Genomic DNA, 25,301 nt, shown 5'->3' on the forward strand with positions numbered 1-25,301 from the left:
TAAGCTTAGTTGCTTAAAAAGCAAACGTCTGCTTCTAACATGAAGAAAATCAGCCATACTAAAAGTCAGAGAGCTTTTGCTGGATGCAGAAAGGCCGCTGCAATTATCACTTAATTGTCCTTCATGGGCCAATACCAGGAGTCTCATACTCTCCCTTAAGGTTGATCCCTCCTTCAGCACTTTTTCTTAACTGGCTACTTAATTAGTCTTCCTTCCCGGGCTTAATTGTAAATTTGTTTTGATTAATTAGCCTCAGAGCTGACTTGGCACTTACTGAAATACAAGAGAAGTGCTTAGTTTCTTCAGCTTATAGCCTACTGTATCCTAGGGGAACCCCTGCTTTGTCAGCAATAAAATTTCAAGTTCAGATTGTGGGGAAAAAAAATCATAATTAACTTTTATTTCTTTTAATTGCCCCCTCTGTACTCCAACACAAAAGCGATGATAACAAAGAAAGGGTAAGTTCAGGCGTATTGTCCATTGGATTTTATACCATGCTCATTAATTTCATCTTGCAATTTTAGATAAGATGACTCAATGCTAAATGCAAGTGATCTCGAATCCCAAACCAAGAGCGTAAGCTGCTGGCACAGCCAGCCGTGTTCTGATGGCACCAACACACCAGGAAGGTTTTTCTCTACCCTTCAGTAAAGTCACATTCTGCCCTTCCAAGTTACTGAACTTAACTGAAAACCCTTTACAGAGTCCCAGTCAAGCCAGGCTGCAACACCTTTGGACACCAGGACACTACCTGACAAGCAGCACGGCTCTTCATTATGCTTACACCTCTCTCATCACTCCTCTCCCTCCTTACAGCATATCGACTCCAGAAGACACCCACGCGGTGGCACCATGTATCAGATATCTTGATCCGTTCTCATGTTAGCTAGTGATGCTGGAAGCACAAGAAAAGGCAGCTTCGAACACCCCAAACATGAAAGAACAATGAGCTAAGTAACAACTGTTGTCAGCTAGAAAAGTTTTGGTAACTGGGAGGGCGTGGGGTGGGGGAGAGAGACCATGGGGAGCAGGCTCCTCTACAGGGACCTGCTGCTGGCCAAATCTGAGCCCATCAATGACACTGGCAGCATCTAAACAGTTCTAAAAAAAAAAAAAAAAAATTAAAAAATTAAAAATAAAATGAGAAAGTGCTGTGCAGCAGCTGGAGGGAAGAGGATCAAGACAGAGGCAAGGGAAACAGCCCTGCAGTCAGTGCAGGAGGAGCTACTTCAGGCGCCCCCAAGGAGCAGATACACACACTGAAGCCCACAAGGGACCCCACGCTACAGCAGGTGGACATGCTCTAAAGAAAGCTGCAGCTCACGGACACCCACCCTAGGAGCAGGCTCCTGGCAAGTAACTAACCCCTGCTGAGGAGAAGGCACCTGGCAGAGACTGAGGGCCTTGGGGGATCTATGCTGGAGCAGTTCTTGGGGAACTGCATCCCATGGTAGGGACCCCACGTTGTACTGCCGAGGGGGACCGAGAGAATGGCTGGGCTGGCAGCTGGCCACGGGTCATCCCACCACACTACCCATTTAATAAACTGCCCACACAGCTGTCAAGAGCACTACAACTCTTCAGTTTCCAAATTTAGAAGGCCTTACCTATTGAGCTTCAAAGAGAAGTTACAAATCTTACTTGGGACATAAATATCTTGAATACTTTCAGATTTGCATCTCAATTCAATAGACTGAGAAAGTAAACACTTTGCTTCCTTAGGCTTATTTCATTTGTTGCCTGTCTGGTGCTCCAAATAAGAAAAGACTGCAGAAATGCAAAGCAAATGTAGTTTTACAATGTTTTGTGTGCCTTTACTCGAGCAGTTGAAGTGAAGAACAAAAAAAGAACACAAGCTTTGTGTGTGGGCTCAAGAACACCGAGCAGCTCTGCAGGCACCCCTTTAACATATTTGTTCCCTAACATTCAGCAGCCAATTATTTTGACAACTATTTGTTTTAGTCTTAAAACTGGACCACGGGAATTAGTTTGGTTGTGAAATCCTAAAGGATGCTTTTCCTTACAACCAGAGAAATGCATTGTGAAGACAGCGCTTCTGTCTGACTCTAAGAACACCCATGAAGTGCCAGGACATTCTTTAGAGCAAGCGTACTGTCTTGGAAACACCAAGGTGGTTGGTTACAGCAGCTGTCAATACCATGTAAGAAGCATGTTCCATACTCTTCAGTCAGATGTGTTATCTGCGAGCAATCGCTGCTTAAAGTAAGTTCTGTATTACAACACACATCATGCAGCAGAGTCTGCATCAGTAGAAATGCAAGAAAATATTCCTTCACGTTGAAATGCCTTTTCAGCTGTCATGAAAATGAGGAAATAGCTTTTTCTGTTTATTGCATTTCCCAAACATTAATTCAAAGTCATCTGCAGGTAACTAATTCAGCTGCATACTTGAAAAATAGAAGGAATTGTGTATGTGCTTCAAGATTTTGTTTTATTGGCACTGTTTATTTTTCTGTAATTACTTGGCTCATATTCTGCTATCTTATATTTACTAAGGTGTACAAAATATGTATGTGTACACATCTGACAGTTTTGCAATTGTTCTCCTGCATTCTTCTTTAAACAACAACAAACTTTTTGTTTAGTAAGACAGAAAGAGCTTTCTAGCAAAGTGAAAACTCCAAAAAGTTAGATTTTTCAAAGGAACCTACTAACCAGTAACATCATTTTTTTTCCTGAGATGAAGCCAAAGCCTAGAGAAGTCTGACTTCACCATTGTGGTGGGTCATTGTCAGTTAAGCTCCTTAAAGTATGCTTCTAGTTGTTATCACATCACCTGCCACAAAACACATGTACCTACTAACATCGTGTTGATGAAATACTCGACTCTGCTTTTGCCTTCAGCTCTCTCAATTACTGTTGACAGAAACCCATGAATTAACGTACTGAAACAGGTTTCCTCCAGGAACAGGGCAGTGCCACACTGGCAGCAGAGAAAGGCCACGTCTCTTCCTGATGACAATCCCAACCTCACCTCACAGCAGGTAACAGCAGCTAACAATTTCAGCCTAGCTTAGTAATTACAAACCTGCCTCAGATCTCCGCTACTGGTAGACATGATGATCTGTATTCTGCTGTAAGTAGGCGAAAAGTTGTGTCATCTGAGCTGAATATTTAAGCCATTAGTCTATGAAACAATCTAAACACTGTTAAAAGCTTCAACATGGAAATAAATATCATTGGAGAAACCCTAAGAATACATATTTAAGCAACGAACCACAACATGTTCTGCATGGGCTATTATCTGCATGGGCATTTTACCAACTGCAGGTGATTTGCCACAGATCTATTTGAAATCATCACAGTAGTCAGTGGAAGTTGATTGTTCAACAAAAGCAAATGTGATGATAAAAAGAATCACTCACTGACAGGAAGCAGAACGTTAAAATCTCAGATTTCAGAGAAGACTTTTTTTTTTTTTTTGCAATATCCCTTTTGGAAAGGGAAAAAATTCGACTGCCACAGGTTACCCACGACTACCAGTAGCCTGATGAACACAGAAGTGTAGGAAGCAGGAGCCACAGCAAGAACAGGCATAAGTGAAACATCAGCATTTTCTTCCAACAACCAATTCTCACTTGCCACATTGCACAACTCAGCACCCACTGGAGTCCTGGAATACAAGCAGGACTTTTCAGCTCAAGCTGTAAATTTTCCTGCACCTACTCACACTGCAAGTGTCAGTTTAAACGAAAATATGCAATCCAGACAAAGGGTGCACAATCTAGCACACCTCAGTTCCTGCCACACACCAGTATTTTTATAACGACTTTGAGTGAGAGGCTGCAACCAATACAACTCACATGCTGACAGAATGAACTTTGCAAGGTTCTGTGCCAAACCCTAATGTTAACAGAAATCTATTTACATTTACTTGCAACCGAGTTCGAATGAATTTATCGCCATTTGTAACATTCTCCTCCCCCATTCAAAAGCCAAAGCCTACTGGGTACAGGTGCCAGGCAACGCCAAACAGCTGTGCTTGAAGCGCCATCTAATGGCAAATGGTGGAATTGTTTCTATTAGATAAGATTAAGAACTTCGTACATTTAAAAAAATCAATTCTGTCCCTCCTTTCCAAAACAAGTTACTTTTTCCTAAACTATAGAATGTTGGAGCCACTTAAACTATTTCAAGAAATCAAGCTCTGTTTTCACCACAGATTTAAAGGAACTTCATACTGAACTATCGCAGCAAAATAAGTGTTATGCCACTATTTCTTACAATAGAAGTTGAGCTAACACTGTGAAAGACAAGACAAAATGCATAACTGATTAGGCAAGTACTTCACCAAAACTTTACAAACTGAAAGCAACATCCTAGGCACAACACCATGCCTGACATAACTGACTTTTGCTACTTAAAAGGAGAAAATCAAGTATTTTGAGATGTAGTTCAACTACGAAACATTCTCTGTAAATTATACTAGACGCTTCACACAAAAGATCAACTAGCCAGGAAGCAAACAAACAATCTAGCCTAAAAAATTACCTTTTTTTTTTTTTTTTTTTTAACCAAACCCACAGTTTTTTGTTGACAAACTCAGGCACAGAATTAGGAAAAGCAAAAGTGGCATTTGCTACATTCTGACCTCAAACCTGCTCTTGAACATCTGCCACTCCCCAGTCTCTATCAGGAAGCGGTCTGAACATACTACTACTGCTTAAAAAAACATCCAGAATGATGGATTTCTCATCAGTTACTCAAGACCTATAAAAAGCTCACTTGAAAACCTTGCTGACAAGTTGCAATGTAGCCCACTGGGGAAGATGACAGTGAGGGCAATGCACTGCTTCCACCTGAGCCTACCAAACCAGCAGGGATTCCTGGACAGCAGCAGGCTGCCCTGAGCTCTGTAACACCACACAGCCACACTTTCCTTTAGGGCCATCAGCTCCATAGTCCATACGTGTTCACCAGCCCCTTCCCAAAGCGCCCACTCTCAGCAGTCAGGTAACACACAAAACTTGCAGGGTGTCTTCCTTCTGAACTCCCTGGCCTGTAACACGATGGCAAAGTGGTTGCTTTCTTTCTGCTGGAGCTGATGAGCTCTTGGGCTCAGAGATCATCGCATCCATGTCCTGACTGCTGGGAGACACGCTTGGGAGAGGAGCGCAGGATTTTTGGTCTAATGCTAGCCCCGTACTGTTTACCAAGTGGCAAACTTCCAGATCTCTGCGGGCCTGCCTAAAGAGTTGAAAGACTTACAAACGGAGCATTTTACTGGGTGGGATTCCCTGAAGCAGTGGAGACAGCAGGAGTGCCCATCTGGTTGCTGGCAAGGCTCCAACGGAGGGACAATATTTGAATCTCACTAACCTTGAAGAGGCCAACCAAGCCCTGAAGTTGCAAAAAGCTACCGACACCAAATTATTATTATCAGTTCTAACTATATGACTCGTGGAAAAAAATAATTTAAAACCACTTCCAAATTTGAGGCTGAGGGGAATACATGAATGCTCTTCCCTGCAATCTGAACTTTGACTGCAAATAGTTTTTCCTCAAGAGGATGAACTGAATGGCAATTGGCACACTCCTGGAATCATCTCAGAGTTCAGTGTGACCTAGCCACGACTGCAAAGATGTCACTTAACTTCATTAATTACATACAAGGTCATGAACCAATTATAGGAACCACTGCTTGAAAGAGAAAAACTGAAAGAAAGTGTATTACCTAAAATTCCCCAACCTAAAGCATCTCTCACATAAGAATTTTAGCCCCAGTGTCCAAGTGCTTTCACAGACACTGTTAGTTCTTAGCTGAAAGTTTCTTACGGGTAACACTAAAGCCAATTCTCCTTTAGTACTCTAATTTGTACTCTAGATTTAGCGTAAAGATCATGGCCGAGACTGCTTACAAGGTCAACGCTCAATCCTCAAGTATTCAGCCCTTAAAAAGTTTTCAATTCCAGTTCAATTTTCCGTATCTTTTCCTCTTCTGGAACAGCAGTGACCACTCAGAGAGAGCACCCTACCAGTATAGCTGTAGTTTCTCCTTATGTTCAGCCAGAAGGAACCTTGAAGAGCTTGAGAGACAAATGTTATGTATACCATCTGCTGTCTAGACTTGGCTTCTGGAGTTTACAGTATAATTACAATTTTCCCAAAGGTCCTCATTATTATTCAGAAACACATCAATCAAAACAAAAGGCAATATTAAAGTAACACATTTAGCAGTGACCCAATGCCATTACGCAAAATAAAGCTATCTGAAACATTCAGAGCCCCATATAAAAGAACCGATAAGCTCCTAGATAAAAGCATCCATTTTACAATACAAATTTTAGGCACTAATCATACATCTGGTAGACAAGGAAGAAACTGCTGTCATTAACATATTAGAAGAGTGCCGGACCCTAGCACACAAGAATTCCAGCAGCTTGTCTCCTAGACAACAATTACTGGAGTGCAGACAGCATGGTTCTACGTTTAAACACAGATTATTCTGAGAGGTTTATAACCAGGCAGACATTGAGTCTAACAGATGTTAGCTGAAGATGTCAAAATTAATTTAAGTGTTAAGCATTTTGGGGGAGATTAGGCATAAAAGTACAATTTGGAACAACAATACGTTTTTCCAACAAATTTTTAAGCATCTCTTCCTGTCTCTGGATGACAAATGCCCGATACAGGGCGAGGCCCTCCACTGGGTCACTGCAGTTTGACAGTAAACTTGTGCATTGTTTTTGTAGCTCTTTCTATGTTGATCTCACCAGCTCTGTCTTAGTTTGTGAAGTTAAGCTGGGCACAAACAAACACACTTCTTATGTGGGGGAAAAAAAAAAAATCAGAAAGTACAAAAGCGTGAGAAGTATTTCAAGCAAACTTTTTTGGAGAAAATTCTTCACACCTGTCGTTTTTGAACTGCGTGAAAAGGAGAACACTTTCTTCGTTCAGAAGATTACGGATGTTATATTGATTTCCTATAAATAAAAGAAAAAAAGTTCTTTAGAAGCTACTAGCAATCTTTGAAGTCCTATTTGGCCTCAATTCAGTATGTTTTTATTTCATTTATTTAAAGAGAAGTAATATTAGCCCCAAATCTATGATGCCACTCTTCCAGGCACGTCACTGCATTTTGAAGTGGTAACAAGGAAGAAAACCTACAGCTAGCTTCGTTTTGTTTAACCTAGGATAGGAAAAAAACACACCTTCACCAAGACTTTTACCGAAGCCAAAGTAATTGGCTTAAACTCTCCACTCACAAAAGCCACAAGAAAACTTTAATGTGACTGAATTTATTTTAATTGTTATGGACAATCTCATTAAGAACTGCACAAGGAAACTTATTTGCAGATCTTCACTTGGGATTTGCATACTAACGTGACCTCAATTACAGGGGCATCTAAAAGACACTGGATGTTGAGGAAGAGCAACTTTCTAACATCCGTATATAGCCACACTTGATACAAAGTGTAGATACAAAGAGGTCTTCCACCACAACCTTCCCATCACCAATCCACGCAGTACAGAAAGGCCATCAGGAAACAGGGACAAATGGAGATGAATACAGATATGGAACTTTCACCAGTTAATACGATCTCCTTTACCCAAAAATCATGCTATAAATCTGTCTCTGCTGACCCCTCAGCCTTTAAGATTAAAACAAAGACACTTTCACTGCAGTGTCAAGCATTAATTGAACAATAGTTGTTAAAACAGGATGTCGTGGTGAAAAGCTGATGATAAAACAGTAAGAGCAGTAGACTGTCACTTTTTTAACACAGCCTCTTCACAAGCAAGCTGTATATAAGTTCTCTACCACTCCATGAACAGCCTACTTGAGTACTGCAAACTCTCCTGACTACTCTCTTACCTACTACAGGGTAGCTTCCATATGGAGTTCATTCCACTTTCATCTCAGAAGGGCAAAATCAGTGGTGTTTTACAATTCTCAATGACCCATGTGAGGTTACAACACTTGCAGCAGACAGGCTGCACCTTCTGCACTTCACGCATCGTGCAAAACGTGGTGAACTGATCCAAATGGATTGTCATTAATTTATGTAGGAAAAGATGGTGGTGAAAACAATTACATTAACTACCACTATTTAAAGCTGACCGCTGAAGTTTCCCTGACATCGTAGCTAGGGACAGAACTAGAATACCAAGAGAACTTCAGTCTTGGAACTTGATAATGTTATCAAAAACTCCAAAGGAAACTCAGGTAAACAGGCTGTGTTTGTACCACTACAGGCCAAGGTTTGATCATCAGCCTGTGTCCAGTGTTGGGTCACACTCTCTTCTTCCTAACGCTGTGCTTTCCCATACTCTGCTCAAACTCCTCCCTCCCAGTCATTCACCTCTGTTGTGCTTTGTAGCCTGCTAATTCAGTCTAATCCAATCCCCCAAAACTGATTTTAAAAACATGTGCTTACCTGCTGGAATATAGAAAAAGGCCCCTGAAGTCAGGTAATATGACGTCTTATGCAAAGTGATAACAATTTTGCCATGGATAACATAGAAAGCCTTAAAAAAAAAAGGTGTGAGGGTTTTAAGATCAGCAATGTTTCCTTTGCAAACATTTAAGAAAAATGATCCAAGAAAAAAAAAACATACTTTAGTTTTGCATACACGCTGCAAGATAGCAAAAAAACAAACACTAACATCGTAAACTGAGCTGCAACTCCTTTTCCCCACCCCAGTTGAAACCTAAGACAGGCAACTTGTAGTGGGGAGGGGGAGGTATTTTTATTTAATCTTTCTATCTTGTCTGCACAGGAAGCACACGTGAACAGACAGGTTTAATGTGAAAGAAAGCAGGGCAGTGTGCATGCAAAGTACCTCCAGCAAGTTTCTTTAGTTATAACTGCTTGATTTCACAACTGAAATTATTTATGTTTCCTGTATACATTCATAGTTTAGTCAAAGAATATGAAAAACCTGTCAACTTCATATGCTATTTTTAAACATTCTAAGATTCTCTGTTTAGATATAAATAATTAAAAATAAATAAGGAAAAAGTGTACTTACTATTGTATCCATGTAGACAAATTGGTGTCCTTTTTCTTTAAGTGGCTTCAAGATTAATTTACCAGTGGAAAAAGTAGATGTATTCAGATTTTTATATATTTCTACTGATTCATCTTTGAAGAAACTCAAGTGACTTCTTCCAGTATTAATACACTCTACAAGGAAAGTCCAGGAGATTAACGTCAATGCTAACACGTAACTGAGTCTTGTTAGCTCAGCAACTTTTTAAATTATGTGCACCGTGCATTGTTTCAGTGCAAAAACCCCACAAGCTAGACTTAATATTTAGCTGAAAAACAGGACTCCATTCCCCTTTTTGTGGCTCCCTCAGAATTTTTTTCAGGAAAGCAATGAATATTTTCACAGCTTACCTTTTTATGCCCAAGGCAGCATGAACAATTTTCTTCCTCTATCAGTCTATATCTAAGTACTTATTACGTTGTTTAGAAAGGTCCTTGGTTACATCCTCTCAACTTACCTTGAAGAACTTCCTGATTTGTTAGTGGGTCCACCACAACAGTTGGCTTAGAAGTATCAGCCAGGGTGTAATTGAATTTTTTAGCTACCTCATTTTCTAACGAGAAAAAAAAAAAAAAAAAGAGAAGTAATCACTACACAATTTTAAAACTTACATAACCACAATTTCACACACAAATTTCCTTAAGTGACTAAACAGACTGAAATACACTTTCTCCAGAAAAAGGGAGCTAACCCGTAACAGTTCTTTGACAACACAATTTTCACTGGAATTATTTGTGTGATCAGTAAAGGGTCCCTAAATACTCAAGTATTTTCCAGGGCAATGCCAATAAGGTTGCCTATTAATGACAGTATTTAGCCCAAAGTACCTGAACTTGGAAAGAACTTTTCCTGGATATTAAGAGAGAATACAAAATACATGAAGAACTAAGAAAAATAAATCACTTCCTTTTACCTACTGCTGATGGGCATCATGAGTCTTATGAAACTGTTCAAAAATAAGCACGTGCTCAATTTTCCTTTTCTTGAGAGACACCATTACAGGAATCTCACTCTAAGTTATAAATCAGAACTATTTCTAAAATAAAATGGATTTTTCCAAAGAAGGCAATAGCTTAAGAGTTGATGACAACCTTATGCTTTTCAAAGAGAAAAGAGACACTGGAGAATTTTCAAGACAGAACAAATATCCCAAAGCTCTCTTGAAGAGCTCTCTTAAGCGGACAAGTTTAGCTCCACAGTGCACAGGAATCTCTAAATCTAAAATCTCTCTAAATGTAGTCAAAACAGGGATGTCAAAGACAATCTATAGCACTTTATAGGCACTCATGTCTACTTAAACACTCCAATGCTAAGACAGTCAGGGCTATGAGGAAAGTTACTGTTTGATATAGCACTGTTCCAAAAAAAACATCTCTCTATAAAAAGAGGCAGTAATACGTGCAACTCTATAGCACTAACCACAGGGTTTCTATAGAATTTAGAAATTTGTCCTAGAAATTCAACTCAGCTGACGGGCCTTGTACATATCACTTAAAATTCAAGGCTGCTAACAAAAGAGCATCTCTCAGGATGAACGTCTGTTAACCAGGATATCCATCGCATCTGGAGGTGCTTCAAACCAACTTATAGCAGCAAATTCTTGTATGATACAGCGTGAATAGTCACTACCAGCTCAAGCTTACATGGACTGCAAATGACTTGCACAGAAACTTAAAAGCTGTGCTCACATCAAAGGTTCAACAGCTTAGGATCCTGTCTCCATCAGCAGCCAAAAGCAGGTACCCCTCCCACCTCCAAAACTGCTGTTAATGGAGTAATGATGTTTCTACAGAATATTCTCCACCTCCACACATGCAACTCACTTTTATTTAAGAGCTATTAACAATTAAGTCGTCCATGAATTTATCCAGTTCTCACACTGAATCTAAATATTTTTATCCACAGTATTTTGTGGCAAGGAGCACAGAGAACACAGGGAGAAGAGCCACCTTATTTTGTGTGAAAAACCCAGCTCCCACTATTTTCTTTGTTAACATTTATTTGCTATAACATTTATATATAACACTGCAGTCACAAACAAAACCTCTAGTGAGTCCCATACAGAAAGGTTCTTTAGCACCAAAATCTCAAAAAAAAAAAAGTTTTTTTGTTGTTGTTGTTTTGTTTTGGGACTCTGACCCTATCTCCCTTCTGAGCACTACCTACGTACTTACCACCTCCTGGCCTTAGTGGCTGTAGCAAAGCTTCCTATTCCTGGATCTGAAGGTACATATTTATTGAGTAATTTTATCCGTTTTGTGCATTGTTCTTAAAGCTCCCCATTCACCAAACCCACAATGATTTTGTATATAACATAAAATTGTTTAAAATATTAATACCAGATGCTGCATTTTCAGATGTGATGCTACAGGTATCAGCAAGACAACCAGAAACTCTCAAACATTAACTGTGCATTATGAAACTAAATGCATTAGCCTCATTAACTAACGATCTGATTTGGTCAAGGGTTGAAGTACAGCTGATTTTCTTTAACCACAGCTTTAGGAGCATTACAGCACCTCTGGATCTGTCACGTGTCGCTTTGTTCCCAACCCAGAGAAGTTAAAAGTTTAAGGTCATACAGCATTGCTAGGGCTACAGTAAGCAAAAGGTTTTTTCCGCATAATTATCATGCTAACGCATATAATTCCAGAAGGATACTTACTCAGAAAAACTGGAGTTGTTACAAGAGAAAATCTTACAACAGTGGAGCATTCAATTAGTTTTCTGATTATTTTTTTTTAAGCATCAAAAGAATGAAATAAAAAGAGTTTTTACTTGTATAATTTCTTTTCTCCTTATGACGAATCTTCTTCTGTCTATCCTTCCTGGGAGGTTCTGTTTCTGGACACACTATTCCAGTGATCATAAGCCCTCCTGAAACAAAAGTTGAACAAAGGTCACTAACACAATATTTGTTTTACATGAATGAACATTTACAGGAACTACAAGCATTTCAGTTTGGAATATATTTCCTCGAATTTTCAGATAGCTTTAGAAAGCCAGAACAAGACCAAAAAGCTTTTCATCACCAAGTATTTTGAAGTGCAGTAGAACTTCACACTTTCTGAAAAGAATCTGTTTCATTCAAAGAATATTTCAGAAAGCCACCACACAAAAGAGTCAAGTTTTCAGACAAAGTATCAATTTTAGGGACACAAATATTGTTTTCAAGCAGACTGACTGATTAGGAAAATACCAAATTAGGCTAAGCCAACATAAAAAAAATCCCTGAGAACAAGATGTACTTTATCAAGGTGGTCATTTAAAACTGAGACTGGATAAAATATTACTGTATCTGCTCTAGGAAGCAGTGTCCACACGAGGACAAATGCTCCAATGAATGATCCAATACATTATCTCTTCCTGGTATCATACAGGATCCTTGATAGTACAAACTTAAAAAGAAACCATGTTGTTCTTCCCTAAGCAGTTACGGCAAGTGTACATAACGTGTTCTGCTGCTATTATTTCTATCTGAAACAGGAGTATCAAGAGAAAGATCATACTAAAAGATGACTAAATGGCTGGAGACTATAAATCATCTGCTTTTTTAAAATGCTTTCATGGCACAAGATCAAACCGCAGATTTCCTTTTACTGCCCTACCAGAACAAAGGAGATAAGCATTTTGGAACAAGTACCTGAAGGTCTCATCGCATAGTTCACACGCTCGCCTCGCCAATATTCCAGAGGTTTTAGTCGTATCCTTTTTGTCCGACGAACATTAGGTGTGTTGGAAGGCATTACTAATTTAAAGGATGAAACAATTCACAGTAAGTATGAAAGGAAAAAAAATTAAGAAACGGGAAACTTATGAAATATCTCCTGCTGTTCTGTATCGGGGGTGAACACTTCCCAGGGGTTATTTATATCACTTCCCAGCCGATATTTATACCAATTTCCTTTCATGACAGGAAAGAGAATCAGGTCTTGCCAGAAGCCTTCTTTTACATACATCATTATTTCGCTTTCCATGTTCCGTAACAGTCACCATGCTGACTGTAGATTTCGTTCAATATACCTTACTGAATCACTGAGATATGGATATCAGGGGCTCAAGAAGAAGCAGCAGCAAACATTAAAACTATGAAGAGAACCCCCTTGGCAAAGGCTAAGAACCCTCCTCAAATCTGATGGATTTCATTAGCAGAAGTGAAAAGGCTTCAAGTTGGTTATGGCAAGAGGAGAGAGTAACACACAGCACCCGAGTAGACCCTACTCTTCTAGATTCTAACCTTAAACCATCTCCAAGGTCTGGAAAAAGAACAATACTCTTCCCAACTGAAAACGCCACGCATTTCCAAGACTTCCCAGGTATGCATCTTCCAACCCATCTATTTAATAGTCTCAAATTTCATTTTTTCTGAGCTACCATATACAGTCAGAATTTCTATTTTAGTTTTTGTAAGGAATAACAAAACACCCTTTTAAAAGTTAAGAGCAAATTTGTCAACAATATTTAGATGCTAAAAATAAAAACAGTAAATGAAAACCAAGCCTTGTCTAAATTGTTTTTGAAGGTAGACAACTACATTGTTGTGAACAAAACAACAATAAAGGGAATAAAAAAGAACACAAAAGCAGATTAGCGTGGGATTACAATCCACTGCATGCCCACTGTGCCATCCTACCCTTCCACAGGATCAACTCAGACCACCACAGAAGGCAGGTAGGTTATTTGCACCCTCAGTTACACTGTGCAAAACCAATTCAAACCCTCTTACTGCTCTCAATGAATAGTAAGCAGTGTCTTGACTCAAAAAAAAAAAAAAAAAGGAAAACGTGACAATTATAAAAATAACCAAAAATTATTTAAAAGATATTTTTTAAAAGAATTTAAAAGATCATCTTTGAATATAAAACATAGAAACAGTATAGATTTCAAAAGTTAAAACAAAACAAAAAACCACCTTGAGCAGGGTTACGTTGTACCCTAAAGAGGAGCTAACAAATCTTACCTATTCCAGACAGTTTCCAAATATTTTTCAACTTAAAATTAAGGGTTTTTAGGGCTCCACATTTGCATGAAGATGTTTTGTGAATTAACGAACCCTTCACTAGGTGTCTTCCTGTGTCTCCTTCAGCTAAGTTTACATTGAGTTGGAAGTGCTTTTGCATTTGTACACTCACATTAAAAGTATTTTAAAATAACCTTACCTATTTTATGTCTGCTTATCTTGTCTGACAAATTTATTTCTTGATAATATAACTCTTCAGAATCATCTGAAATTACATTCAGAAAACCATCACAATAGGCATTTACTACTCCTGACATTTATTCAATATATCTGCTAGAAGAAGGTAACACAAGGAGAAGTCCCAATATCAGTGTTCCTGTCAACATTTTTTCTTTGAAGATGTACCAAACCCAAAGTAGCTGAACAGTATTATGCGGTTTCATATCAAGAAACAAGTATTATAACTACATAGACATGTAATTCTACTGACTGAAGTGCTAGGTTGTTCACCTTCACACCTCTCTAGTATAACTTTGTAACAAACTTATCACCAGAACACCCACAAAACTAGGCCTCTCAAAAAAGCACTGCATAAACTAAATACCATTTACAACTGGATCTAAAACTAAAGAAAAAAAAAACGAATATGAAACCCAGGGTTCATATTCATTATGACAGGATGTTCAACTTGCTTAGGGAAACTACTTAGAGAACCAAAATATTTTAAGTGAACATGTCCTCATTACCTACAGCCAGACACTTTGCTCTACAGCGGCCTGAAGTGATCCCATATAGTGCCACCACATGACAACACACCAAATTGGTACAAACTGAACCTAAAGGATTTGTTTAGTGTTTCGGAAGGACAACTTTATCCTGGTAGGCTTGATGCCAAGCCACCCAGTGCTTGTCCTTCTACAGCCAGCACAACACGAAGCTGGCATATTGTATGATGTACTTGGGCAGAAACGGGATCACAGCCAGTCCAATCTGCATTTCTCATTCTGAATAAACCAGCAGAGCAGAGATACAACAAAAATTACTGTACAACCTCAGCCTAAAAAGCTTATAAATAAACTGCAACAAAATACCAACTTGAAACGTTACCTGAAGATCCATTATCCTCTTCACAACGCTTACTTTTGGAAGTAAATTCATCACAATGGTCTAGAACAGGCCCACTTCAAGGAAAGAAAAAAAACACCTGCTTCAATATGTTACATATCAAAGGAACATAACGGTAGTATAAGGAATACCAAATTTAAGTTTTGTTGGTTTTTTTTTTTTTTCAGACCATGCAGTTTCTTTTTTTTCCTTCTAAATGCTTTTCCATAGCAATCAGACAATGAAGCAAATAACTGCTTGTTAGAAATCACAGGTCTCTTTCATCAGTTGGTCCTCTAACTCAGCCATCAGGCAGGCAAAGTAGTATTCACATCATCTCTCTAACCAAACCACCTAAAAATCTCATGACTTTTTTCCTCCCTCCCAGAAGAAACGGACCTTCTCCTCTCCTCTGTAGTGTTACCTTTCAAACAATTTTCTACACACCACGATTACAAAAGTACTTTAAAGAAATCTTTTACACGCTTTACACAAAGGACAGTAACAAAGTTTATAATTTTAGCTAGATGTATTCTGCCATAAAGCCTTCTCCATAACACAGGGATGATTAACATATACATGCACCTCCAGAGGCTCTCCAGCAATCAAATCACTTTTAACAGGACTTGTCTTTATAGCCACGGCATAGTATGCCAACCCTGCCTCCTTCCCCATCTGCAGCTGCATTACACTGCCATTAAATAACATGCCAATAAAGTGCAACAGGTGAAAAGAGCTGTGTTCCACCCAAACTACACCTTATAGAATCACTTTGTCTAAAATGAAGTCTGCAGTAGGCTTACTTCAATTGAAATACTACAGTTTTCAGTAGAATTACAACATAAGAATTTAATAAAGTCACAGTCTGCCACTTCTACTTGCTTTAAGGCACCTCTGCATGAAGAAGAAGGTATCTGCTTATCTATACGCACAAACAAGAGTCTGGAGCACAGATACTGTTCTGTACCCTACTTAGCAGCAGCAACGCTACTAGTACAGTTATTAGTTTGAGAAGTGCTGATATTTCTGTTCAAAAATCACACGCTAATATGGAAGCAAGCCTCAAAGGAAAAAAAATTCCCAGAAGGCAAGAAACATTGTGACATCTCCACCATGACACAAAAGAACTATTCCATTAATTTATTAACTGTGTTAGCAAGGTAACTCCAGCATGAATCACGAACCCTTTCTACTGGGTTCTATACTAGCAGAACACAGAGCACAGCAATTGCACCAGCATTGCACGGTGGGATTGGGATTAAATGCAAGCTTTACAGACAACACAGGAAATTACCTTTCACAACTCATAACTTTCATAGCTGCAGAGGAATCTCTAGAAAAGAAACAATAATTATGTTTACTGTAAGCCATTAATTTTACTTACTGCAGGAAGCCATATAAAAGATTTTCAAAAAACTAAGTAATGCAAAACAAACAAAAACCCCACAAACAACAAAAAACACACCAAACACTGCAGCTGCTACTCAATCTCAAAAGTACACTTCAAAAATTCCAAATTTAAGTTTCCTTAGGCAGAAGCAGACACTAGATTTGGAATCCACCATTAATAGTAGGTTGCTAATTACACCACTTGGTTTCTCTAGTAGCTCTGAAAATGACACTTACTTCAACTGCAATTGCTGCTTAAAATTAACAAAATGTGTTTAATTATCTATCAAGTCATACCCCATTTTAAGGAATTAAATGAAAAGCTTACTGTAGTCTATGTTGCGCATTATGTTTTCTTTTGTTACTTTTTATTTTCACATCTGATTGCTTGTGCTTTTTTCTTGCCACCTCGTGTGCAGAAGAACTGTCAGAATCCGTTGTATTTTGAGGCTCGATGTCCTCAGCGTTTGAGGAAACACCTTTAGGGGTTCTGTGATTAATCTTTTTGAGTGTCTTTCCTGGAGACTTAGCCAACAACCTTTTCTTTTCAGAATTCTGTATGCTGTCTGTGAGACGCTGCATTAGCTCTGCAGCTTTTACAGGAGTTTTGTTATAAACACCATGGAGCGATTCCAATGCATGCGACACATTCTTAGGTTTTTCAGATGAAGCCAGCTTCTGAAGTACAGAATTCCCTGATGTCTGACGCAGAGGTGAGGTAAACATTTCATTCAATTCGACAGGCTCTCTTTCAAGCCCTTCTTCACTGGATTCATTATCAGAGCTCTCCCCCCTTTGTAACTGAGGCTTTTTATTACTACTTTTCTTTACAGATTTTTTAAGCTTTTTCCTTTGACTTTCTGCCCATTTCTTAGACAGCTTACTTTTATTTTTTGATTCTTGAAGTTTCTGCTTAGCAGTGTGTTTCTTCTGAACTGAATGCAGAAAAGCTTTTGAAGCAGACTGCGGATACTTGGAAGACTTGAGATTCTCTTTTGGAGGTGGCATCTGCTCTTTGTGATGCTCAGCTGAGGGCAGTGGTGAACCCTCACTTGGCTTCACCCTTTTTTTATGTTCTTCATCATACGCTTCTGTGTCCCATCCAGACACTAACAACATCAGTTGCTCAGCTTCTGGTTCGCAGGACACCTTCCTGTGTCTTGGAGAGTCTTGATGAAGTGCACCCTTTTTAGATTTTCCTATCAATACATAAAACATATGGACATGAATACCTTCTGCGCATAAAAACCTGAAGAAATGTGTTTACATCTAAAGACATGAAAATAAACCAAAAGAATCATACAAAAATGAATACCAGAAAAAGTTTTTCCCCCAGCACTTAAAGTAGGGCTTTCTCTAATCCATGGTATCTCCTGTATCTCTTAGCAGAGTAAGGGCAGAAATGTTATTTTCAATCTGCTTCAGTTTTCAGTGCTTCCTCCTACAAAACCCTTCCGAAGTAACTCATGAAAACTGAGCACTCAGTTTAAAGCACACATCGTAACCTGCTCTCTAGGGAGACAGGAGCAAAAGCTTTGTATCCATCTTTGTCTGATCATAAGAAAAGGCAACACCGCTAACAGTTTTTAACCTCCTAACAGGAAAGGGTTAAAAAACAACAGTGAAGACATTCTGTCTCACTGCCTAAATATATACCCAAACTTAACTGTGTACCTGAAATGCCAATTAGGACTCCAATTATTTCCTTTATCCTCATTTCCCAAAAGACCAACACAAAAATATTCAGTATTACGATTCTGAAGACCAGGTAAACAACTTACCCGCATGCGTACTGCTTTGCTTTTGAGATTTAAGTTGATTTCCTTCACGTTTAGAGGAGACTGAATCTAACCGTGACGTTCCTTTGAAGTCAAGTTGCATTCTGACATCCAAATTGTGTGTCTTCTGTTCAGTAAGTGCTTCAGCCTGAACCTTCCCGGTCTTGCCTTTCTTACCTTCTGTCTTTCCCTTTTCAGAGGACTGAGATTTCGTAACAGGGGTTGCAGAGCCATCTTTTTTGGACTTTCTGTTCTTCTGGGGTATTGAAAACCAAGAATTAGAAGACAGACCATCTGATTCATCGATTAAAAACTCGCATTCACTCTCTTGTTCTATGTCGTGATCTTTTACAACGGGAGGTGATGGTGGTGATATTGAGGCTGTATACCTAAAGAAAGGAGGGACAGAGTACTGACATCATTTGGGGGGAAAAGGTGAGTCTCAATCTTGTAAATCTAGTGATGACTGCAGAACACCCACCATGCTACAGGACATTCCCAGATGATTATGAAGTCTATCATTCATTACCCTCCATCTTCCAAAAGACCCATTCTTCGTTGTTTCAGCCTGATATTCATACCTCATTATTTCTCAGGTACTGGACAGTCAACTTCCTACCTAACCACTCCAATCTGAATTAGCTCTGAAAAAAGACTGCTGTGATCACTGCTAGCACTAGGCTGGGAAGGATAGAGGAACATCATCCAAGCAGCTAGCGATCAGGTTAGGAAAGCCAAAGCCCTTTCAGAATTACTCTTGGCCAGGGAGATCGAGGGCAACAAGAAAAGTTTCTGTAGGTATAGAAAGCTAGAAAAGGACTCTGCCAGGGATTTTAGTGATAGGACAAGGGGGAATGGCTTTAAACTAAAAGAGGCTAGGTTTAGATAAGATATAAAAAACAAATTATCTGAGTGGTGAGGCACTGGAGCAGGTTGCCCAGAGAAGCTGCACATGCCCCATGCCTGGAGGTGCTCAAGGCCAGGCTGGACGGGGCTTTGAGCGGCCTGGTCTGTGTGGATGTGGCAGGGGATTGGACCTGGAGGAGCTTCAAGGTCCTTCCGAACCCAACGCCTTCTGTAATTCTATGATTCTAACCTCAGAATCATTTAAGATTTTCCTGAGTCCTCCAGCCTACCTAACTGAAACACCTCACACTCCATCTGAAACACTTCTCAATAGCTGCATACAGGTTTACTGGCAGACAAATGCAACAAACGGCGTGGTTAAATCCTCCCTGCACAAAACATTCTAACAACTGTTTAAAAAAAAACCTTTCTCCACCTGGATTTCTCATTAACAAATGACTATCCCAAAACACCCTCCCACACCATTTTTATAGGTAAAGGACATTGCTCCAGTACTTAGGACTGGATTGTTTTGTAAGCGAAGTGCATTTCGTGTTAAGCCTCAAAACAAACCTTTTTCCGACTGTCCCTGTTGTTACAGCTGCTAAGAAAGCTGAAGAGAAAACCGACTTCTGCTTCCGTACGGATGACGAAGCCGTGCGTTCTGCTCTTTGTTTGTGAGCCCGCTCATCTCTCCCAGTTTGAGGTCCTTCCAAACAGACAACTTCCGCATGGGTCTTCACCACATCAGGAGTACTTTGGTCATCAAAATTTAATCTAGGTATGCAAAACAGCATTCAAATATGATGCTATAAATTGAGTGCACATTAAATTACCTTGTGGATAGACATGCTCCCAATTTCTCCTGCTGACAGCACCTCAGTTTTTATGAATAAGCTTTCATTTTGGAATTTGCTGGAACAGTTAGTGGGAGCACTCCCCAGGGTAGCAGGAAGTATTCTAATTGACAAAGCAACGTGGAGTCAGCAAGGCAACAAGTGACTCTCGATCAAGGCAAGGGCTGCCCAACAAGCCAAACTCCTAGTTTTAGGAGAATGTACTTCAAAAATCATCAGGGTTTCCAGACCCTTGGTACACTCTCTTCCCAGAGGCACTTCATCATGCATCACTAGCACCACTGTCATTCCCTCCTCTCTGTGACCTCCCCCCAGAGATTCAGCCCTCCCAAAAAGTTGGGATAACCAGCTACTGCTGCAGCTGGGATTGAAAGTTTCTGAAGGGGAGATAATGCCTGCAACTGAACCCATCCTACTTTAGGTAGTATTTGCATATTCAGAGCAAGAGGAGGGATGACTGTTCATCACTGCTTTAACAAAGTTCCTGTTACTTTTAAGGTCAACGCTGTCAACAGGACACTACTGCGTACTGTAAATTCACTGAGAAGTCTAGAGACCATACATCTGAGAAGGTGTTCATGTAGAGCACTGTACTGGGGAAAAAACGAATTCGAATTCATTCTGGAAGCCTTGGGTACTGCTCTTTTGGGAATTAACCCTTATCACCAGAATACCTAATAAAAAAGAATAAACAATGATGCCCCTTCTAAGCCTAGACATTGAACTTTTCTTCCAACCTGCAATTATTTGCTTGAGTTCAGAATACAAACTCACCAATGACTGAAACCACCATGCTAATTTACCCTGAAAGGTGAAAAAAAAACATTCAGCTCTACTTACATATGTACAGGAGAAGATTTTGCTTCCTCCACGAGGAGAGGTGATCCCAAAGCCCCATTATCATCCTCAGGATCCACGAACTCAGCAGGGCTTTTGCATAGTGCTTCGGCATCTTTTAATGTGTCACAAGGCCCTCCTTCAGGCAAAGGGCTTTCTGTTTTCTTAGAATCAGCTGCATAACCGTGTACCGTAGGCGTCAGGTAGGATTTGTGCGGCCCTCCTGCCATGTATACTAAATAGTTTAGTTCTTCTACTCAAAAGCTTATACCAAGAGTTACCCCAAAACCTTAAATTAATAATAGTGCTACTGACCTTGGCTACTGACAGTATCTGGTGGTGAGGCGGGTACGGATGCTGAAGTAGTACTGGTTCTCTTCACAGAGTTCGTTAACCCTGCATCTGACTGCTAGATTCAGTGGAGAATAACGAGACCAGCAAAAGGAAAACGTTTGACAAAGCAATGGTATTTTGACAAGAATATACATTTCAACAGAAAACAATTTTCTTCCCTTAATTCTTACTCATTTAAAGCACAGTTCTAATTGAACACTTCAGTTTTCTATTATGTAAGACTTTCTAAGACTAACTGTAAATTTCACACAGGTATAACAAAAAAAAAATAATAAATTTGCAGCTTTGAACAGACATCCTGCCAGCCCACAGGCAAGGTATTTATTCTTTCCAGTAGTACTAATTTAAACAGTTTAATTCACCTTTATTGCATCAGGCTGAAGTTTTGCACAATTTCATTTGAGATTATACAGCATACTAACATCAGACTGAAGTAAACAAATGCCATTATAAAGACTGGTTTTAACACTATTAACAGAATATCTGATTTTTACAAAAAACACTAGAATCCAAGTATTGAAACGAGACAGAATGGGCTGCAGACAAACCAGATTTGCATCATTCTTTCAGACAATAGTAACTTCGTTGATTTGTTTCCACTCTTCCCCAATGTCACAAAGTTATTTTACACATAATAACTGTTTATCAGGAGCTGGCTTTTCTAAGAACTAAAAGTTCCTTTTATACAAGATAGCCTTTCAGTTTTACTGTCCACCTGACAGCAAAGAGCTAAGTCTATCCATCTGGTAAAGTTACTGAAACCAACTCCAGTACAGTCCAAGACAACCATACCCACCATCAGTTATAAAGTGCTTCAACCTAAGAATACAAGAAATTTAACTATTTTATTGATCCAAACGCATACCCAAAGCTACACAGTGATATGTCCATAGCTAACTTACCCTTTGGGTCTGTATTGAAGTCCTCGTTTGGTTTCTGCCAACAGGAGTTGAGCAACAGGCTGTGCATGGAGAGCTTATTGTAAGTTCATTATCACAGCCTATAAAGAAAAAGCTATAAATAGGGGATACTTGGAATCACACTGATCTTAACAAGTTACTAAGGCTTCTTACATTCAAGCAAATGCAAACAAGAAAGAAACCAGCTACTCAGGAAAAACATTATAACACAACTTATACAGGTTTAAAGGGCTGCAAAGGGAGCACCGTTAAAGATTGACGAAAACTTTATTTTAACCATTTTATTTCTATTAATTTACCACTAAATATGATATGAAAAATAAATTATTCTTTAATCAGCAAATCAAGCAAAACATCAAATAAAACCTTACTTTCAAAACAATCCTGAATGAATTTCAATACATTTTGACCTGGCTGTATATCAATCTTCTTTCTAGAAAGAGGGAAAAAATAAATAAATAAATAAATAAATACTAAATATCCTTACCCTAGCAATATGAAAGTACATGCATCAAACACTTGAGTTATTGCTACTTAATATTTTATGCTATTATTTCCACTAGTCCCAACTTTAATAAATCTCATCTGTTCCCATATGCAGATAACAGCAAAGAAACTTGTCTCTATGAGGATTCCAGAAAAAAAGCCCTGCTGTCACGAAACATGGTAGGAATGAGGACATCTCTCTCCACAGAAGAAAACATACAAGTATTACAACAATCCTCAGGTAAAATAACTTTGAAATGAATAAAGATTCTGGCGTGAAATAAATAAACTTTAAAAATCAGCCCTGAAGTAGTATTGCCTGCACGGTGATTCAGCCTCAGCAGACCCAGAAAATGAAACGTGTAGTTGTACATCTACCCCTTCAGACAACAAGCCACCCTTTGCTTTTCTTCCTACCACTTATCTGCAGTTACTCCACGCTGCTACAAAAGCTTTGTAAGTAGGAACTGGCTTGTGGCATCAAAATTGTAGGCAAGCGAACAACTCAGCTGCTTGGAATACCATTCCATATCCTCCCATCAAAATTAAAAGGGGGGATGTAATCCAACAGCTGGCCCACACTGATCAAAACCAAAATAAAATGAAAAACACCATGGACCATTTTTCCCATAATCATTAAAAGCCTGTAAAAACACGTAATTTGGCACATTTGGTAAGCTCGTGAAACACGTGTCTAAAATTGACTCCAGTAACAAAAAGCTTGCTGACTTCTGGCATGCCTTTAAAGACTGCAGCACTACAAATACTCACTCCTCTTCCACATTTCACAGCAAGGACCAAACAACTAAAGCTGGAATCCTGGGTGGGCTTCATTTCTCTGTCTCCTGAAAGGCACAGACTGCTATTGCTGCACTCACGTAGTCTAGTTAGGAGTAGCTTAGGTTTATCCACACCACAGTCTGTCACTTCAGCAGAAGAATACTGAGGAAATCCTTTCTGCTTTGTCCCCCAGCACAATTTACCCCTCCCACCACTGAGAAATACAGAAAGGTTGAGAAATATCATGTAATCAGCTTAAGATGCACCCAAGAGTTTTGCCATTAAGCTCATACAAATAAATCAGCATAACTTTCCCAAACTATTGTATCTAAGATTAAATCTGTAAGTGGAAATTACCCTCCTCCATGGCAGAATCTTGTTCTGTAGTCTTTTTTGAAATGAGCCTGTTAAGAAATAAGAATCAGCTTTTACTAAGCACGCTGCTAACAAGCGGATGACCAGCCTCCTGTTTCTCACGTAAACGAGTCCCGGAAGACTTGATTCGCCTGCAACTCGTGTAAACAAAGTCATCTGAACAGCAGGCAAGACTCTAGCCATCTCTTACCGCAGCAATAATTCAGGTGACAGGCAACAAATGAAGTAAACCCTACTTCATTTGTAGGGTTTACTACGAAGAAGTAAACGGGAAGATGCAGTGAGCAGAGCGCAGCTTCTCACCAACAAAACGCTTCAAAAACCGTTTAAATGTTTAACGGAAACAGCAGTTATGATCCCTTCACATGTTATAAATGGCACAGATGCCGGCAGCGGCTACTAAGTTTTCAAAGTTTTGAGCTTTTAACGAGCTTTAACGCCTTCCTCGCGACCAACACCTCATAGCCGGCGGGCGCCTGACAGGAGGCAGCTGTGGCGGCCCGCCCCCCCCCCCCCCCCCCTCAGCAGCCCCGTCAGGCGACGCCGCCGGCCGCCCCGCCGCTACGGACCGACCCCCCTCGTCCCCCCATTCCCTCCCCCGGTTCCCTCGGCTCCCCACAAGCCTCACCAAGCCCTCCGCCATCCCGCGGCGCCGCCACCCCGCAGATGGCGGCCCCCGAGCCCCGCCGCCGGCCGCCGCCGCCACCCCTCCCCCTGCCCTCCCCTCAGCGCCGCCGCTTTCAAACCTCGGCAGCGCGCGCACCCCCCCCCGCAACCGCCTCACGCCATTGGTCGGCGGCCGCGCGGCCGTTGCTTGGCGGGAAGCACCGCCCTCAGCGCCCTCACGGCGCATGCGCAGCAGCAGCCGCCAGGCACCGAGGGGAGGGAGCGGCCGCCCCTGAGGCGCTGTGTGGAGTTTAATGGCCAGCCCCAAGCTGTGCCATGGGGTACCCCCGGGTGGAAGGGACCCGTCAGGGTCACCGAGCCCAACTCCTGGGATTTAACGTGATGGTTTTTTACCACACATTAGTGAACGGCTGGCTGAGCGCTGCCTTGTTGTCAGCCTTCCCCAGGGAAGGCGCAGGTAACCCTTTTCCAGCGGTTTTTCTGCATCACGCAATGGCAAAGTCAAGTTCTGCCAACAAAGCACAAGTGGACAAAGATCTGCCAACTTCTAGCCAAAACCTGAGAACATGGACCTGTCCCCTGCCACACTTAGAAATCATACAGTTACTTTAAGACTCAGAAATCACACAACTACTTTCAGACCCCCGTCTTCTGCTATAGCTGGTCAGCAGCTGTACGATCCACCATAGCTCACCTTACGGGATGATTACATACTCATCTTACACATATATGCAGCTGAGGAACAAAAAAAGGTCACAAAGCACAAAGTAGCCCACCAAAAAAAAAAAAAACAAAACATGGATTTGGTGTTTGCTTGCCTCGGTTTTGGCAGCAGCAAACACCAAAACGCTGAGTCCTGCCATCCCTATTTGTTCTGAACCCTGCAGGAAGGCCAGAAACAAAGTTAAACATCACAGCTCTGGGAAATTGATGGAAAGTTCACCCCTCATTTACCAACGTTTCACTCCTGAAC

The 25,301-nt window shown here is 40.3% G+C and overlaps 1 protein-coding gene and 1 long non-coding RNA gene across 8 annotated transcripts in view; one reads left to right on the forward strand and one right to left on the reverse strand.

Moving 5' to 3' along the window:
- LOC140002425 (uncharacterized) overlaps window positions 1-745 on the forward strand; it is a 26,409-nt gene extending 25,664 nt beyond the window's left edge. For both annotated transcript variants that reach the window (XR_011808912.1, XR_011808914.1), the window contains one exon: window positions 525-745. This is a non-coding gene — a long non-coding RNA (uncharacterized lncRNA). The remainder of the gene's footprint in view (window positions 1-524) is intronic.
- Window positions 1-24,445, reverse strand: part of CENPC (centromere protein C) — a 27,259-nt gene extending 2,814 nt beyond the window's left edge. The window contains exons 1-19 of one of the 6 annotated variants that reach the window (XR_011808910.1): window positions 24,330-24,445; window positions 23,684-23,730; window positions 22,432-22,493; window positions 22,043-22,140; window positions 21,102-21,195; window positions 20,790-21,009; window positions 19,666-19,869; window positions 18,250-18,635; window positions 16,797-17,667; window positions 16,374-16,412; window positions 15,083-15,156; window positions 14,175-14,240; window positions 12,659-12,763; window positions 11,794-11,892; window positions 9,473-9,568; window positions 8,995-9,149; window positions 8,400-8,490; window positions 6,872-6,944; window positions 752-895 (exon numbers count right to left, since the gene is read on the reverse strand). Coding sequence is in view for 4 of the 6 variants with exons in the window: in XM_072037113.1 (XP_071893214.1) it covers window positions 5,993-6,047; window positions 6,872-6,944; window positions 8,400-8,490; window positions 8,995-9,149; window positions 9,473-9,568; window positions 11,794-11,892; window positions 12,659-12,763; window positions 14,175-14,240; window positions 15,083-15,156; window positions 16,374-16,412; window positions 16,797-17,667; window positions 18,250-18,635; window positions 19,666-19,869; window positions 20,790-21,009; window positions 21,102-21,195; window positions 22,043-22,140; window positions 22,432-22,493; window positions 23,684-23,730; window positions 24,330-24,344 (2,850 nt within the window). In the remaining 2 variants the exon portion in view is untranslated. Of the gene's footprint in view, window positions 1-751; window positions 896-3,458; window positions 6,048-6,871; window positions 6,945-8,399; window positions 8,491-8,994; window positions 9,150-9,472; window positions 9,569-11,793; window positions 11,893-12,658; window positions 12,764-14,174; window positions 14,241-15,082; window positions 15,157-16,373; window positions 16,413-16,796; window positions 17,668-18,249; window positions 18,636-19,665; window positions 19,870-20,789; window positions 21,010-21,101; window positions 21,196-22,042; window positions 22,141-22,431; window positions 22,494-23,683; window positions 23,731-24,329 lie in introns of those variants that run through there. The other 5 variants (XR_005265371.2, XM_072037114.1, XM_072037113.1 and 2 more) reach the window with 5 other exon arrangements.
- Window positions 24,446-25,301: the final 856 nt, after the last annotated feature.

This window comes from Anas platyrhynchos, chromosome 4 (assembly GCF_047663525.1).
Source record: "Anas platyrhynchos isolate ZD024472 breed Pekin duck chromosome 4, IASCAAS_PekinDuck_T2T, whole genome shotgun sequence".
Taxonomy (NCBI): domain Eukaryota; kingdom Metazoa; phylum Chordata; class Aves; order Anseriformes; family Anatidae; genus Anas; species Anas platyrhynchos.